Genomic DNA, 17,223 nt, shown 5'->3' on the forward strand with positions numbered 1-17,223 from the left:
GCTTGCAGGATTTTGATTTGTGAGCCCAGGGTTAGGAGGAAGCTCCTGTGGGGGGAGCTCCAAGTCCAAACCACTGGACTAACAGAGAACCTCAGACCTCAGGGAATATTCATCAGAGTGAGGTCTCACAGAGTTCCTCATCTCAGCACCAAGACCCAGCTCTACCCAATAGCCTACAAACTCGTGTTGGAAGCCTCAAGCCAAACAACCAGTAAAACAGGAACACAATCCCACTCATAAGAGAAAAAAAAAAAAGAGATGGCAAAAAAAATATGTCACAGATGAAGGAGCAAGGTAAAAACCTACAGGACCAAATAAACGAAGAGGAAATAGGCAATCAACCTGAAAAAGAATTCACAGTAATGATATTAAAGATGATCCAGAATCTCAGAATGGAAGCACGGATTGAGAAAATACAAGAAATGTTTAACAAAGATCTAGAAGAACTAAAGAACAAACAAACAGAGATGAACAACACAATAACTGAAATGAAAAATACACCAGAAGGAATCAATAACAATAACAGAGGCAGAAGAACAAATAAGTGAGCTGGAAGACAGAATGGTGGAAATAACTGCTGAGGAGCAGAATGAAGAAAAAAGAATGAAAAGAATTGAAGACAATCTCAGAGATCTCTGGGACAATACTAAACGCACCAACGTTTGAATTACAGGGGTCCCAGAAGAGAAAAAGAAAGGGTCTGAGAAAATAATGTGAAGAGATTATAGTGGAAAACTTCCCTAATGTGGGAAAGGAAATAGTCACCCAAGTCCAGGAAGCACAGAGAGTCCCATACAGGATAAACCCTAGGAAAAACACACCAAGACACATATTAATCAAACTAACAAAAACTAAATTCAAAGGAAAAATATTAAAAGCAGCAGGGGAAAAACAAAAAATAACATACAAAGGAATCCCCATAAGGTTATCAGCTGATTTTTCAGTGGAAACTAGCAGGCCAGAAGGCAGTGGCAGGATATACTTAAAAGTGATGAAAGAGAAAAACCTACAACCAAGATTACTGTACCCAGCAAGAATCTCATTCAGATTCGATGGAGAAGTCAAAAGCTTTTCAGACAAATGAAAGCTAAGAGAATTCATTAACACCAAATGCTAAAGAAACTTCTCTAAGTGGGAAACACAAGACAAGAAAAAGACCCACAAAAACAAACCCAAAACAATTAAGAAAATGGTAATAGGAACATACATATCAATAATAACCTTGAATGTAAACGGATTAAATGCTCCAACCAAAAGACACAGACTGGCTGAATGGATACAAAAACAGGACCTATATATATGCTCTCTACAGGAGACCCACTTCAGACCTAGAAACATATACAGACTGAAAGTGAAGGGATGGAAAAAGATATTCCATGCAAAAGGAAATCAAAAGAAAGCTGGAGTACCAATACTTATATCAGATAAAAGAGACTTTAAAATAAAGATTGTTACGAGAGAAAAGGAGGGACACTACATAATGATCAAAGGATCAGTCCAAGAAGATATAATAATTATAAATGTTTATGCACCCAACATAGGAGTGCCTCAATACATAAGGCAAATGCTAACAACCATGAAAGGAGAAATCGACAGTAACAATAATAGTAGGGGACTTTAACACCCCACTTACACCAAAGGACAGATCATCCAAACAGAAAATAAATAAGAAACACAAGCTTTAAATGACACAATAAACTAGATAGATCTAATTGATATTTACAGAACATTCCACCCAAAAGTGGCAGAATACACTTTCTCCTCAGGTGCACATGGAACATTCTCCAGGATAGATCACATCTTGGGTTGCAAATCAAGTCTCGGAAAATTTAAGAAAATTGAAATCATATCAAGCATCTTTTCTGACCAAAATGCCGTGAGACTGGAAATCAATTAAGAGGAAAAAAACTGTGAAAAACACAAATACATGGAGGCTAAACAGTGCACTACAAAAAAACCAAGAGATCACTGAAGAAATCAAAGAAGAAATTAAAAAATACATAGAAACAAATGACAACAAAAACACGACGACCCAAAACCTATGGGACGCAGCAAAAGCAGTTCTAAAAGGGAAGTTTACAGCAATTCAATCTCACCTCAAGAAAAAAGAAAAATCTCAAATAAACAATCTAACCCTACGCTTAAAACAACTAGAGAACGATGACCAAAGAAAATCCAAATTCAGTAGAAGGAAAGAAATCATAAAGATCAAAGCAGAAATAAATGAAATAGAAACAAAGAAAACAATAGCAAAGATCAATAAAACTAAAAGCTGGTTCTTTGAGAAGATAAACAAAATTGATAAACCCTTAGCCAGACTCATCAAGATAAAAAGGGAGAGGGTGCAAATCAATAAAATTAGAAATGAAAAAGGAGAAATCACAACGGACACTGCAGAAATACAAAGGATTATAAGAGACTACTACAAACAACTATATGCCAATAAAATGGACAACCATGAAGAAATGGACAAATTCTTGGAAAGGTACAATTTTACAAGACCGAAACAGGAAGAATTAGAAAATATAAACAGACGTATCACAAGTAATGAAACTGAAAGCATAATTAAAAATCTTCCAAGAAACAGAAGTCCAGGACCAGATAGCTTCACAGGCGAATTCTATCAAACGTTTAGAAAAGAGCTAACACCAATCCTTCTCAAACTCTTCCAAAAAACTGCAGAGGGAGAAACACTCCCAAATTCATTCTACGAAGCCACCATCACCCTGATTCCAAAACCAGAAAAAGATATCACAAAAAAAGAAAATTGCAGACCAATATCACTGATGAACATACATGCAAAAATCCTGAACAAAATACTAACAAACAGGAATCCAACAGCACATTAAAAGGATCATACACCATGATCAAGTGAGATTTATCCCAGGGATGGAAGAATTCTTCAATATACGCAAATCAATCAGTGTGATATACCACGTTAACAAATTAAGGAATAAAAACCATATGATCATCTCAATAGATGCAGAAAATGCTTTTGACAAAATTCAGCACCGATTTATGATAAAAACTCTCCAGAAAATGGGCATAGAGGGAACCTACCTCAACATAATAAAGGCCATATTATGACAAACCCACAGCAAGCATCATATTCAATGCTGAAAAACTGAAAGCATTTCCTCTAAGATCAGGAACAAGACAAGGATGTCCACTCTCGCCACTCTTATTCAACAGTTTTGGAAGTCCTAGCCACAGCAATCAGAGAAGAAAAAGAAATAAAAGGAATACAAATTGGAAAAGAAGAAATAAAACTGTCACTATTTGCCAATGACATGATACTATACATAGAAAATCCTAAAGATGCCACCAGAAAACTACTAGAACTAATCAATGAATTTGGTAAGGTTGCAGGATACAAAATGCACAGAAATCTCTGGCATTCCTATACACCAACAAAGAAAAACAAGAAAGAGAAATTAAGGAAACACCCCCATTTACCATTGCAGCAAAAAGAATAAAATACCTAGGCATAAATCTGCCTAAGGAGGTGAAAGACTTGTACTCAGAAAACTATAAAACACTGATGAAAGAAATCAAAGATGACATAAACAGACGGAGAAATATACCATGTTCTCTGACTGGAAGAATCAATATTGTGAAAATGACTATACTACCCAAAGCAATCTACAGATTCAGTGCAATCCCTATCAAACTACCAATGGCATTCTTCACAAAATTAGAACAAAAAAATCTTACAATTCGTATGGAAACACAAAAGACCCCGAATAGCCAAAGCTATCATGAGAAAGAAAAACGGAGTTGGAGGAATCTGGCTCCCTGACTTCAAACTATACCACAAAGCTACAGTAATCAAGACAGTATGGTACTGGCACAAAAACAGAAATATAGATCAAGGGTACAGGTTAGAATGCCCAGAGATAAACCCACGCACATATGGGCACCTAATTTATGACAAAGGAGGCAAGAACATACAATGGAGAAAAGACAGCCTCTTCAATAAGTGGTGCTGGGAAAACTGGACAGCCTCATGTAAAAGAATGAAATTAGAACATTACGTAACACCGTACACAAAAATAAACTCCAAATGGATTAAGACTTAAATGTAAGACCAGACACTATAAAACTTTTAGAGGAAAACATAGGAAAAACACTCTTTGACATAAACCACAGCAAGATCTTTTTGAACCACCTCCTAGAGTAACAGAAATAAAAACAAACACATGGGACTTAATTAAACTTAAAAGCTTTTACACAGCAAAGGAAACCATAAACAAGACAAAAAGACAACCCTCAGAATGGGAGAAAACATTTGCAAATTAAACAACAGACCAAGGAATAGTCTCCAAACTATACCAACAGTTCATGGAGCTCAATATCAAAAAAACAAACAATCCAGTTAAAAAATGGGCGGAAGACCTAAACAGACATTTCACCAAGGAAGACATACAGATGGCCAAGAAGCACATGAAAAGATGCTCAACATCACTAATTATTAGAGAAATGAAAATCAAAACTACAGTGAGGTATATCACCTCATGCCAGTCAGAATGGCCAGTATCAAAAAAGTTAGAAACAATAAATGCTGGAAAGGGTGTGGTGAAAAGGGAACCCTCCTACACTGTTGGTGGGAATGTAAATTGATACAACCACTATGGAAAACAGTATGGAGGTTCCTTAAAAAACTAAAAATAGAACTACTGTACGACCCAGCAATCCCACTACTGGGCATATACCCTGAGAAGACAATAATTCAAAAAGAGACATGCACCACAATGTTCACTGCAGCACTATTTACAATAGCCAGGACATGGAACCAACCTAAATGTCCATCAACAGATGAATGGATAAAGATGATGTGGGACATATATACAATGGAATATTATTCAGCCATAAAAAGAAATGAAACTGAGTTATTTGTAGTGAGGTGGATGGACTCAGAGTCTGTCATACAGAGTAAGTCAGAAAGAGAAAAATACCGTTATACTAACGCATATATATGGAATCTAAAAAAAAAAAAAAAAAATGGTACTGATGAACCTAGTTGCAGCGCAGGAATAAAGAGGTAGGCATAGAGAATGGACTTGAGGACATGGGGTGGGAGGGCAAAGCTGGGAGAAAGTGAGAGGAGCATCGACATATATACACTACTGAATGTAAAATAGTTGGCTGGTGGCAAGCAGCAGCATAGCACGGGGAGATCGGCTTGGTGCTTTGCGATGACCTAGAGGGGTGGGAAAGGGAGGATGGAAGGGAGGCTCAAGAGGGAGGGGATATGGGTACATGTGTATGCATATGGCTGATTCGCTTTGTTGTGCAACAGAAACTAACACAGTATGGTGAGGCAATTATTAAAAAAAAATGGCAAAAAGAAAAAGTGATTTCATAATTATTAAAAATTTATAAATAAAAAATGAAATTTTAATGGAAGCCCTTTAAAAAAAAACTCAGTGAGGTAGAAGAAAAGGCAGAGAAAGCATCAGCCTTTTTATTTTTTTTAAAATTTATTTATTTATTAATATGTTTGTGTTTGGCTCTGTTGGGTCTTCATTGCTGCCTGTGGGCTTTCTCTAGTTGTGGCAAGCGGGGGGGATACTCTGTTGCGGTGCGTGGGCTTCTCATTGTGGTGGCTTCTCATTGCAGAGCATGGGCTCTAGGAGCACAGGCTTCAGTAGTTGTGGCACATGGGCTCAGTAGTTGTGGCTCGCGGGCTCTAGAGTGCAGGCTCAGTAGTTGTGGCGCCCCGGCTTAGCTGCTCCGCGGCATGTGGGATCTTCCTGGACCAGGGCTAGAACCCGTGTCTACTGCACTGGCAGGCGGATTCTTAACCACTGTGCTGCCAGGGAAGGCCTGCATCAGGCTTTTTAAACAGTTAACATACCACCTGTTCTCTATGTTACATCATACTGGATAGAAAACCTTTCTGTTCTCCTTAAGAAGGTGAATTTGGGTGAGGCTTTTAGGGACTCCCTAGATTCTAGTCTGTTTAAACACCCATGATTTTAAAATAGAGACTCTGAGATGAAGAGCAAACTTCTATGATTAAAGACACAAGAGGGACTTCCCTAGTGGCACAGTGGTTAAGAATCCGCCTGCCGATGCAGGGGACACGGGTTTGAGCCCTGGTCTGGCAAGATCCCACATGCCGCGGAGCAACTAAGCCCGTGCACCACAACTACTGAGCCTGTGCTCTAGAGCCCCTGTGCCACAACTACTGAGCCCATGCACCTAGAGCCCGTGCTCCGCAACAAGACAAGCTACTGCAATGAGAAGCCCGTGCACTGCAATGAAGAGTAGCCCCCGCGTGCCGCAACTAGAGAAAGCCTGCACGCAGCCAAACAACTAAAAAAAAAAAAAAAAAAAAAAAGACATGAGAAACAGCCTTTCATAGTTAAGGCTATCCTATTTTTTTAATGTGTAAATCTAATTATACATTATCCCATTTGGTCACACTACTTACTGAAACTTGATTAATGACAAGATCATTTCCTTTAAGAAATGGGATTAGGTCTCTCTGAGACACAGGGGGAAGCTGGACAGTTGAGGAGAAAGAATAACACTTAAACAGTTTCTTGTCTTGTTGCCACTGGTCAATTATACATTCTCTCATTTGATCTTACTACTTACCATGCTACTACTTACCATGTTCCAGATAGTGTGCTAAAGAATTTCATGTATCACCGTATTTATCCATAATTAAAACCCTATGAAGTTGGTGATAGTATTCCCATCATACAGACGAGGCAACAAGCCCAAAGTTTTACTGCTAGCAAGTGGTGGAAGCAGGACTCAACACTATGTGTACCTGTCTCCAAGGTAGTTGCTGTTGCTCTTAAAAATAAAGGGTGGTGCCTTCAGAACTGTTAGTTGTAAATCCACAGTGAAAAAAGGAAAGGAAGGTAACTCTTTAGGTTAATACATTAGAAGAAGCTGAGTGGAATACAAAGCTCTTCCTAACCTGGGGTGCTTTGAGGTCTATTTTGAAAGTGGGAATGAACACTGCAAACTGTGCTGATTTGGCATTTCCTGTTAGCATTCCTATTGGACAGATGATCTCTGGTTCCAGAGACTTTGCTAGAATAGGGGTTTTCAAATCTTGTTTTAGCCTTAGAACCCTTTCTTCAAATGGATCTTAGATGCTAAGTCATTCAAGTTGAAGAGAGGAAGGGGGAGTCGGGGTGTGCATCAGCTGAGGGCTAGGGGCTCCATCTCTACTCCTGCTGCCGCTTCAACATAATTAGTGCCTACCCAGAAAATCACTGATGGTATAAAGCAGCAATTTTATTTTGGACAATTCAATAACATAAAAATTTTAAATGTGCCTATCTTTTTGACCCCAATTTTTAGATGTGCATAAGCAATTTATTATATAGAAATACTAGCATGATGGCATAAAGGGGTGTGTGTGTATTTACTCACACATATATAGGGCTATTTGGTCCAATATTTTTTAAAATAAATTTATTTTATTTATTTTTGGCTGCATTGGGTCTTCGTTGCTGCACGTGGGCTTTCTCTAGTTGTGGCGAGCAGGGGCTTCTCTTGTTGCGGAGCACAGGCTCTAGGCACATGGGCTTCATTGCTCCATGGCATGTGGGATCTTCCCAGACCAGGGCTTGAACCTGTGTCCCCTGTGTTGGCAGGTGGAGTCTTAACCACTGGCACCACCAGGGAAGCCCGCAATATTGTTTTTAATAAAAACAGTTGGGAGCAGAATGTCTGTTAATAGAGGTTTGGATAAATAAATTATGGTATTTTCATACAATGGAATAGTATGTTTTCTAGTAAAAAAAAAAAGTCTATATATGTATTCATGTGGAAAGATAATCAAAACATTTGGTTAAATTTTTAAAAGTTGTACTCTGTACAGTATCATCTAATTACTGTTTAAAAAATCTGCAATGTTCACATATAGAAAGAAAAGCCTAGAAAGATATATACTACTAATAGTAAATACACATGGGGAAGGAGAAGGCTTTCACTTTTACTATATTGCTTTTGAATTATATGAACAATTTAGGATGAAAATGTATTACTTTTTTATACAAAGAAAAATGTACTACTTGACTAGGGCATTCTTTCTAACTCCTTGGGGCTCTGTAAATTGGTCAGGTCACATGGTACTTGAGGAACTCAGTATGTGACAAATAATCTAATTCTGGGTAGTATCCCTGCTCTGTCAGTTGGATTCAAGATAGGAGGTAGTTTTTGCCCCTTTGCTTGCTGTGGTTTTTAATGGTCTGTATCTATTTTGGTGATCTTTATCTAAAAATTTTCGTTTTTTTCATTGTGGAATACACAGTGTATCTTTGCATCGTTTTGTACTTGTGTTTATGTTTATCTTTGACATCCATATGCTTTTTCCCATTAGGAGGATGCAGAGTTGCCTGTTAAACTTATATCCTAAATTTACTGCCTGTTAAACTTACATTTTCCAAGTACTCCAGGGAACCAAACAATAAAGGAGATCTGTTACAGCTCCTCCTTTTTTCTTCTGTACCCCATGGCTACCTTGGGAGGTAGGAGCTAATAAGTCCGAAAATCAAATGACAGTAATTCCTTTCTCTGACAAACACAGCCTTACCTGCAAGGTAACGAATTGTCTCAAGCTTGTTAGACTCCATTAGGGTTTTTAAAGAAGCAATTTCAGTGTCAATTTTGTTACCGGTCTCTGAAATAATACCTCTGGTTTTGGTATCCTGTAGTAATTAAGAATAAGACAATTAAATTTTGTCCCTGTGTATCATGGAGAAAAATGTTTACTTTAGAAATCCTCACTTATGGGCTAATTTTGTGTAACAAAAGTTTTAAGTGGGGAAACAGTAAAAAAGCACAGTGATATTAAAAAGAAAAAATAACACTACATGAATATTACAAATTGACAAAAGTATTCCTTCCACTTTGATATTTGGAGACTATTTCTTAGGATTATCACATTCTGGGCACCTTCTACTAAAAACCTCACAGGAAGATACAGGCATACCTCATTTTATTGTGCTTCGAAGATGCTGCATGCTGTTTTTAAACAAATTGAAGCTTTGTGGCAACCCTGAGTCAAACAAGTGTATCGGCGCCATTTTTCCATGAGCATTTGCTCACTTCATGTCTCTGTGTCACATTTTGGTGATTCTTGCAGTACTTCAAACTTTTTCATTATTACTATATTTATTATGGTGATCTGTGACCAGTGATCTCTGATGTTACTATTGCAAAAGATTACCATGCACCGACAGCTCAGAAGATGGTTAGCATCTTTTTAGCAGTTATTTTTAAATTAAGGTATAGATATTGTTTATTTAGATATAGTGCTACTGCACACTTAATAAACTACAGTATATTGTAAACATAACTTTTATATGCACTGGGAAACCAAAAAATTTGTGTGACTCACTTTATTTCAGTATTTGCTTTATTGCTGTTGTCTGGAAATGGACCTGCAATACCTCTGAGGTATGCCTGTATTTGAGACCTAAATATATGAGGATAAACTAAGAAGCAAAAATGTTAGTCACAGAACTATCACCTTATTTGTATAAAGTCCTTAGGATATCATAGTTAAAACTTTAAATATATTTTGCAAAAGGAAAAACCAACTGGGTTTATAATATGAACTGGCACCAGTATTTAAAGGAGATGGCAGATGTTGGGGAACACTGAATGCTATATGCATAGGGACTAAGGGGTAGAAAGAGAAATGAGATGATATTTATAGCTCAGAAATTAGCTGGGAGAGAATTTGTTGATTTCCTTGTTTATCTCCTTTATCTGGCCAAGAAGTTAGAGAAGGGAATATAGGCTGCTTAGAACGGCAAATGGGACCTTCGCGTCTACTGAATTATAATCAAGAGTGATGTCTCTTATGTTAGACTGTAGACCGAGTGACTTCTTAACTTTTAAGAAAAGGACTAGGCTGAGTCAGAAAGCTAGGTTTTACTCAGCCACAGAGGTTAATTAATGATCACAATTTAGGATTACTGAGAGGTAAACAGTAGTTATGAGTATGGAATTTAGAATCCAGGTTGACATCTGGCTCTACCAATTTTTAGTTGTGTGACCTTAACTTCCTTCTGCCTCACTTTCCAAATTGGTAGAATGGGAATAGAGTGCCTACCTCACACAGAGGCTGATATGAGGATTAAATAAATTAATAGACAAAAAAGTTAAGTAAAACAGTATCTAACATAAAAATTTTTTATTTGACTGAACCTAGGCATTCCTTAAATACTAATTGTGAATCCTTGTCTTTTTAAAAAAATAGTTCTCTTCCATATAAAAATAATTTAGTTAAAAAAAGGTATGCTACCTGGAAAGCTTGATTCTGACTCAGAAGTCACAGCTCAGGTACTCCCCTCCACCTGGTAGCAGCTTCCCCCAAAGTACTGGTTAACTATAACAGCTATGAGGAAATCATGGAATCTATAGGGCTAGCTTGTTGAAGTCCAAACTTATAAAATGATACATATAAAGGCAGTTACATAAGGCATGAGAGCTATACAGAAGAGAAACTTTTACATGGCAGCTTACATTTTTGGTAAATTCTGTGGTTGCCTCCATAAGTTTCTTTTCTTGATCTGTAAACTAAACGATATGGTTTATCAAGAGGTTAAAAAAAAGACTAAAAGGAATTAAAAAGGAGTAAGTGCAAAAAAGTACATTTAAAAGCACATTACCATATCTGTTATTCTGCTCCTTTCTAGGTTGATATCCAGTTTATTATCTGCTCTGATTCGACTGGTTTCATTCTTTAAAGAAAAAAAAAATTAAGAAAGTGATCTTGTAATGAATATTTGTTCTGAAATTAATGAACTATTCTGAAGTGGGGAAAAAAGTTTCACTTACTATCAGTTGTTGCTTAACTTGTTCTAATTCAATTTTCATTTTCTAGGTATAAAGAAAGATCACACACAATTGGTGTTAAATCAAAGTCCATATTATGATTTATTAAAAAAAATCTGAAACCTTGCATAAGCAAAAATTGGACATTCTGTGGATTTCTAATACATTATCTGATAAAGAATAAAGACAAAAAAAGAACTAATAGTTCATCGTATTCAGAAAATAATTATGAACATAACATTAGACAATGTATTTATGTTTCAATACAGTAGCCCCCCCTGATCCACTGGGGATATGTTCCAAGACCCCAAGTGGATGAAACCTCGAATAGTACTGAACCCTATATGTACTATGTTTTTTCTTATACTAATGGGTAGGTAGCATATACAGTGTGGATACACTGGACAAAGAGATGATTCATGTCCTGGGGGGAATGGAGTGGGACGGTGAAAGATTTCATCATGCTACTCAGATCAGTGTGACATAAACATATGAACTGTTTATTTCTGGAATTTTCCACTTAATATTTTCAGACTGCAGTTGACCACAAGTAACTAAAACTGTGGAAAGCGAAAATGCAGATAAGGGGGGACCAACTGTATTCTACTTAAGAATAAAAAAAGATTGATATTCTAAATTTTAAAATATTTTAAGCTAGTGGGTAACAACAAAGTTCTGACTGAATTACAGAAACATTTTTCTCTTAAGTGACAAAATAATTATTACAGAACCAAAAAAATGGAAAATGCTACATTACTGTCAGTTCTGAGAACATTATTCTGAACTACACTAGAAATTTAATAAAATATATGTAGATCAAAGATTTCCTTTTATGTGACCTGTTTAAGATACAACTGTCATTCTTTAGTATGCAAGAAACTATGATGTATACATAGATTAGGTATGGTTAACCATGTATACTTTTATCTAAAAACTTGCTAATAATTATTTAATAACCACATGAAATTGTTTTGGGGTCCTATTCTTCACCAAGTAGGATACTTATGAAATCAGTTATTTTATTAGTAATAAATTGAGACTTGTATCACCTGGTTCTCTGCTCGCAGATTTGCAAATTCACTTTTCTCTAGGATGACCATGTCTTTCCTGATGGAGTCCAAATGAGCCATTAACTGCTGTACTGTTATTTCCTAAAATGAAAAATTAAAATAACTGAGTGATGCCATCCCCTTGCATGGAGTTGTTCATGAAAATTAAAAAAAATTATTGTCTTGCTACAAGGTATAATGTTGCTTGGCTAAGTAAAAAACAAAACAAATGAAACCTATATATCTGAAATATCAAAATTAAAAGAAGTAGGAGATTCAAGGAAGAAAAAGTATTTCCCAGTGAAGAGAAACACATGTCTAGGTCTTTTCAATGAAAGAATCCCAATTAAATGCTTACTTAACCTCCAAGAGCTCCTCAGCAAATACTCTTTTTTTATTGTTTATTTATTTTAAAAATATCTACATGGGAAAGTTTTTATCTTTCATTGCTTTGCTTTTTTTTTTTTAGTTTTTATTTTTTGGCTGCGCGGCTTGCGGGATCTTGGTTCCCGACCAGGGATCGAACCTGCACCCCAGACAGTGAAAGCACGGAGTCTTAACCACTGGACCGCCAGGGAAGTTGATTTTGAAGGATCTTCTACCATCAGAAATTTCTAGGATACTGAATAAGACTTAGAAGTCAGGTAATAAAATAGAAGTATCGTTTAAATAATTGTCAGTATAACATAGTTTGGTTTAAATTCCTGAGTATCTTTCCTATATTTGGCACTACAAAGAATTTGTGAAAGAAAAGGTGGCCCCTATCTGATAGATTTATTTTTTTAAGTTTTTAGTTAACACCTCCATCACCACACAAGTTCTTTCTTTTTTTAAAATTTATTTTATTTATTTTTGGCTGTGTTGGGTCTTCATTGCTGCGTGTGGGCTTTCTCTAGTTGCAATGAGCGGGGGCTACTCTTTGTTGCGGTGCACGGGCTTCTCATTGCAGTGGCTTCTCTTGTTGTGGAGCACGGGCTTCAGGAGTTAGCGGGCTCTAGAGCACAGGCTCAGTAGCTGTGGTGCACGGGCTTAGTTGCTCCGTGGCATGTAGGATCTTCCCAGACTAGGGATCGAACCTGGGTCCCCTGCATTGGCAGGCGGATTCTTAACCACTGCACCACCAGGGAAGCCCTATCTGATAGACTTATAAACTTTTACTTTGCTAGGGAGGGACATTTTTGTAGAAATGATTTAAAGCAGTCTTACAAGGCAAATGTAACGTTAACCACTAAACTTCTCAAAATCGTGTAGCTTGCTGACTCATCTTTTATCTCTTTTTAATCAAAAGAAAAAGTAGATGAAGGTGTAACCTTGAAAAAGACCCTCTATAACAGGGTTTATAAACAAAACAGAAAAACCCAAACAAGAACAGAATGACTAGTGGAACTCCCATTTTGTCATAGTTTGTGGCTAGGAGTGCATTGTTGGGGTTACAGTCCTCCACTGACCACAATATGGGTGAAAAAGGCTATTTCAAAACTGCCTTGACGTTTAGAAAACAGAGGCTACAGTAGTTCCAGATGCATGGCTACGGAATGACTCAGTCTTCAAAGGGTCTGGAATGCACACATGTTCTCTAAGAACAGCGGTCAGATGGCACAGCCACATAGACTGGAGGTTAAAAATGTGAGTTCTGGAGTCAGGCTGCCTGGGTTTGAATCCAAACGCTGACATTTACTATGAGCCTTTGGGCACGTTATTTAGCTTCTTTGACCTCCTCTTTGCTGAAATGGGAATAAAAACTACCTATATCTTATAGAGTTGTTTTGAGGACTAAATGATATAATGCATGTAAAATGCTTACAGTAATACTTGGTGCACAGTTAGCATTCGATGAATGTGATGAGACAGGTGTCTAATGGCTGAAGCAGGACAGTGTGACTCCAATGTTTTGATGTGGAGGGAGTTTTGCTTTAAATATTATTCCTATCATAAAATGAAAAAGTATTTTTTACTGTGTACAATAGACATCCCTGACTCTTTCCCTATCCCTGACTAATGCTTTCCCTATCCCTCATCTATATTATTGGGGAGGGAGGTTCATTTTCTTTTATGCAGTTCTGCTTGAAATATTCATGAGAATTACCTCAGAAATCATACAGAAGTGGCCTCTAGGGGTTGTCGGTCTTGTTCCCCCCAAATATCATTATGAAGGAGTTCGAAGACATTAACTATAATATTATTTTTGTTTAAGTCTTTAATAAAATGTTATTTTATTACCAGAACTACATACAGAAGAGTAGAAAATGTAACTACATACTTCTTATAGACTCTGAACCTGAGAATAAGGAATTACTGTACTGTGACTCTAAACTCTTTCTATCTCCCTTTCCGCCTCTAAATAGTTTGGGACTCAAAAAGCCTATAAGATAGCACGTATGTGCATCTTCAAAAACTTTAAGTGGAAAAATTTAATACAGTCAAATCTATTAAAAGTGTGATCATTGTAACTATTGTGGCGCCACCAGAGAATATGAATGTTATTCAGACAATAAGCAAATTCAGAATATAACCGAATTCTCAGACTGAGCACACTTGACTTAGCATGGCTCTTTCTGAAGTGATCAGGTATGAAGCTTGTTTGCCTCATGGCCTATGGCTCAAGGATGGAATGGGATTTTGATTTCATACACCAGTAATAAAAAACCCAAAAGTTCAGTAGTAGTGTTCCTACATCCAATCCTACATTTTGTGTGTGTGTGTGTGTGGTACACGGGCCTCTCACTGTTGTGGCCTCTCCCGTTGATGCGCAGGCTCAGCGGCCATGGCTCACGGGCCCAGCCGCTCCGCGTCATGTGGGATCCTCCCAGACCGGGGCACGAGCCCGTGTCCTCTGCATCGGCAGGCGGACTCTCAACCACTGCGCCACCAGGGAAGCCCCTAATCCTACATTTTAAATGTAAGATTAAATGGCCCTGGCAGCATAAAAATTCCTCAAAAAAGTTTTAATTCACTGATTATATTGCAGAGAAACTTAAAAATCTGATTTAAGAGTACCATTAGCTCTTTCAGGATAGCTCAAAGGTTTGGGGGGGATTAAATGAGTGGCTTTTTCTTTGGTGGATTTAATATTAATAGTCTGTTATGATCCTGAATAAATTTAGCTAAAATAATACACATACAAATTTAAAGTTAAGTTAAATCTAGGGGCTGAATGCTTTTAATTCTAAATACATAATTAATTGGATATTACAGAAAAAAATCTTTTAAAAATTTCGCTCTTTCATGACCTTTGAAGTAATGACATTTTATGCAAGAGCTCCTAATTTTATGTAAGAAAGAAATCCTAATATTTCTCTGCTGTGAAATATTTATCTGAAGAAGAAAGCCTAAATTTAAAAAATTAAAAAAATATAACCAGAGAAAGAAAACGGATTCTTCAACACAGTAATTAATTCATGATTGACAGATTATGAATTATTATTCTACAGTTAAGTTCATTTAGCTTATTCTATCCTTCATATAAAATTATTGCTTTTTGTCCATAGCACCACAATGACAACTCTTGCAAATTAGTGAACCTCTCTGATCCTTTCTTCAGTGGTAAAACAGAATAATTCTACCTACTTTTCAAGGTTGTTAGAGAGATTAAATAAGATCATATATGAGCAGTCCCCAGCACTGCCTCTCACTTCTTAAGTTCTTCGTAAATGGTATTACTTGGCGTTTAAGGATTCAGCTATCTGGTCAGATTAAAGCATCTTAGGTGATTTATGAACTCCTTCCCAGCCATGTATGTAAGTCCCTTCCAGCTTTCCAACTTTGTGAAAATTAACCAGAACATACACATGACTGCAGTAAACTGGTCAGCTCTTCTACTGTGGTGGGCTTTCTATGTGGAAAAAGTTGTTTCACTAACAACCTACCACCATCCCATGACTCAAATAATATAATTATCTTACACAATGAAAGATCTGACAAAATTTTACTCTTTGTGTTACCATAATTTTGTGATGACTATTCTAACTCCTCAGTCTCTCTGGATACTGACTTTGCTACACGTTTTTCGTTTTTGGTTCCTTTAGAGAGAATAATAAGGAAGATGCAGGTGTGTTTAGAAGGTGGGTGGCTAAACAGAGATGCAGTTATGAAAAAGATTGTCTAATGAAACTGTCAGAAGTGATAAAAATGAAAACATTACCTGTTGAGCTTGAGTGACCATCTCCTTATAGATAGTATCGAGGCTGACATTCGATAAAATGGTTAATGCTGATACAATTGTTTCTGCTTGTGCTTTGTCAAATCCTACAAGTGGCAAATAGGTATTTATATTTTTTAAAAAGTGCACATCCTTCTCAAAATAGACAGCTAGAATAACTTCTATCATTTAAATTTTCATGCAGTTGACTCTTGAACACATGGATTTGAACTGAGTGGGTCCACTTAGATGCAGATTTTTCTCAATAGTAAATACTACCATACCACACAATCTGTGGTTGCTTGAAGCTGTGGATGTGCAATTGCGGATACAGAGGGCCACTATAAAGTTACATGCAGATTTTTGACTACACAGGCGGTCAGTGCCCCAACCCCTGTGTTGTTCAAGGGTCAACTGCAGTCTTTTAAAAAAATGGTTATAATTAAAAATCGACAGATTATGCTAAATTACTCTCTAAAAAGCACTCTCCAATTTTAATTCCACTGATCCATTTCCCCACATTTACATCAACATGGGTATTACTAGTCTTTTTTGAGTGTATAATTGGCATTAAAATGGTATTGCATTATTATTTTTATACTTAAAATTTGCATTTCCTTGATTAAGCATCTTTACGTACATTTATTGGTAATTTATTTTTCTGTGAACTGTTTATGGCCTTTGTCCATTTTTCTATAAAACTGCTTAACTTTTCTTATTGATTCATATGAATTCTTTGTATATTAAAGCAATAGGCTCACTGTCATATGTGTTGCTAACATTTTTAACCTTACGGATCATATCCTTCGATACACAGATTTAAATAAATATTTCTGTAGTCACATCTGTCAGTCTTTACTTTTACTTTCATTGCTTTTGAGTTTTGTCTTGCTTCCTTACTCTATAAGTCAAAAAATATTTCTATATTATAATATTTTTCAGTCTTTCTTTTTTTTACATTTAGCTTTTCATCAATCTGGAATTTATTTTTCAGTAAGGGAATCTATTTTTTTCCAATGGCTAGTCATTTATCATAGCTCATTTATCAAACAGTCCTTCCTTTCCCTAATTTGTAATGCCTTCTTTATTGCTTTCTAAGACACACGTTTCTGAATACCATTCTATTCCATTAAATCAACTCTTCTATTCCTATAGTTTCATATACTTTATTTATTTATTTTTGCGGTACGTGGGCCTCTCACTGTTGTGGCCTCTCCCGTTGCA

General features: G+C 36.6%; 2 protein-coding genes across 9 annotated transcripts in view; one reads left to right on the forward strand and one right to left on the reverse strand.

The window, feature by feature from the left end:
* Positions 1 to 17,223, forward strand: part of ANKRD42 (ankyrin repeat domain 42) — an 84,538-nt gene that overhangs the window by 64,886 nt on the left and 2,429 nt on the right. For 2 of the 5 annotated variants that reach the window (XM_060303799.1, XM_060303803.1), the window contains one exon: positions 12,331 to 17,216. The exons of 1 other annotated variant lie outside the window; for it this stretch is intronic. In XM_060303799.1, the coding sequence (XP_060159782.1) occupies positions 12,331 to 12,421 (91 nt within the window). In that variant the 3' untranslated portion in view covers positions 12,422 to 17,216. Of the gene's footprint in view, position 1; positions 279 to 12,330; positions 17,217 to 17,223 lie in introns of those variants that run through there. 2 more of the 5 variants (XR_009564936.1, XM_060303802.1) reach the window with 2 other exon arrangements.
* CCDC90B (coiled-coil domain containing 90B) overlaps positions 1 to 17,223 on the reverse strand; it is a 59,987-nt gene that overhangs the window by 8,387 nt on the left and 34,377 nt on the right. For 2 of the 4 annotated variants that reach the window (XM_060303812.1, XM_060303811.2), the window contains exons 3-8: positions 16,003 to 16,106; positions 11,862 to 11,963; positions 10,816 to 10,857; positions 10,647 to 10,718; positions 10,501 to 10,547; positions 8,561 to 8,675 (exon numbers count right to left, since the gene is read on the reverse strand). In XM_060303812.1, the coding sequence (XP_060159795.1) occupies positions 8,609 to 8,675; positions 10,501 to 10,547; positions 10,647 to 10,718; positions 10,816 to 10,857; positions 11,862 to 11,963; positions 16,003 to 16,106 (434 nt within the window). In that variant the 3' untranslated portion in view covers positions 8,561 to 8,608. Of the gene's footprint in view, positions 1 to 8,560; positions 8,676 to 10,500; positions 10,555 to 10,646; positions 10,719 to 10,815; positions 10,858 to 11,861; positions 11,964 to 16,002; positions 16,107 to 17,223 lie in introns of all 4 variants that reach the window. The other 2 variants (XM_060303810.1, XM_030835935.3) reach the window with 1 other exon arrangement.

The sequence above is a fragment of the Globicephala melas genome, chromosome 8, assembly GCF_963455315.2.
Source record: "Globicephala melas chromosome 8, mGloMel1.2, whole genome shotgun sequence".
NCBI lineage: Eukaryota > Metazoa > Chordata > Mammalia > Artiodactyla > Delphinidae > Globicephala > Globicephala melas.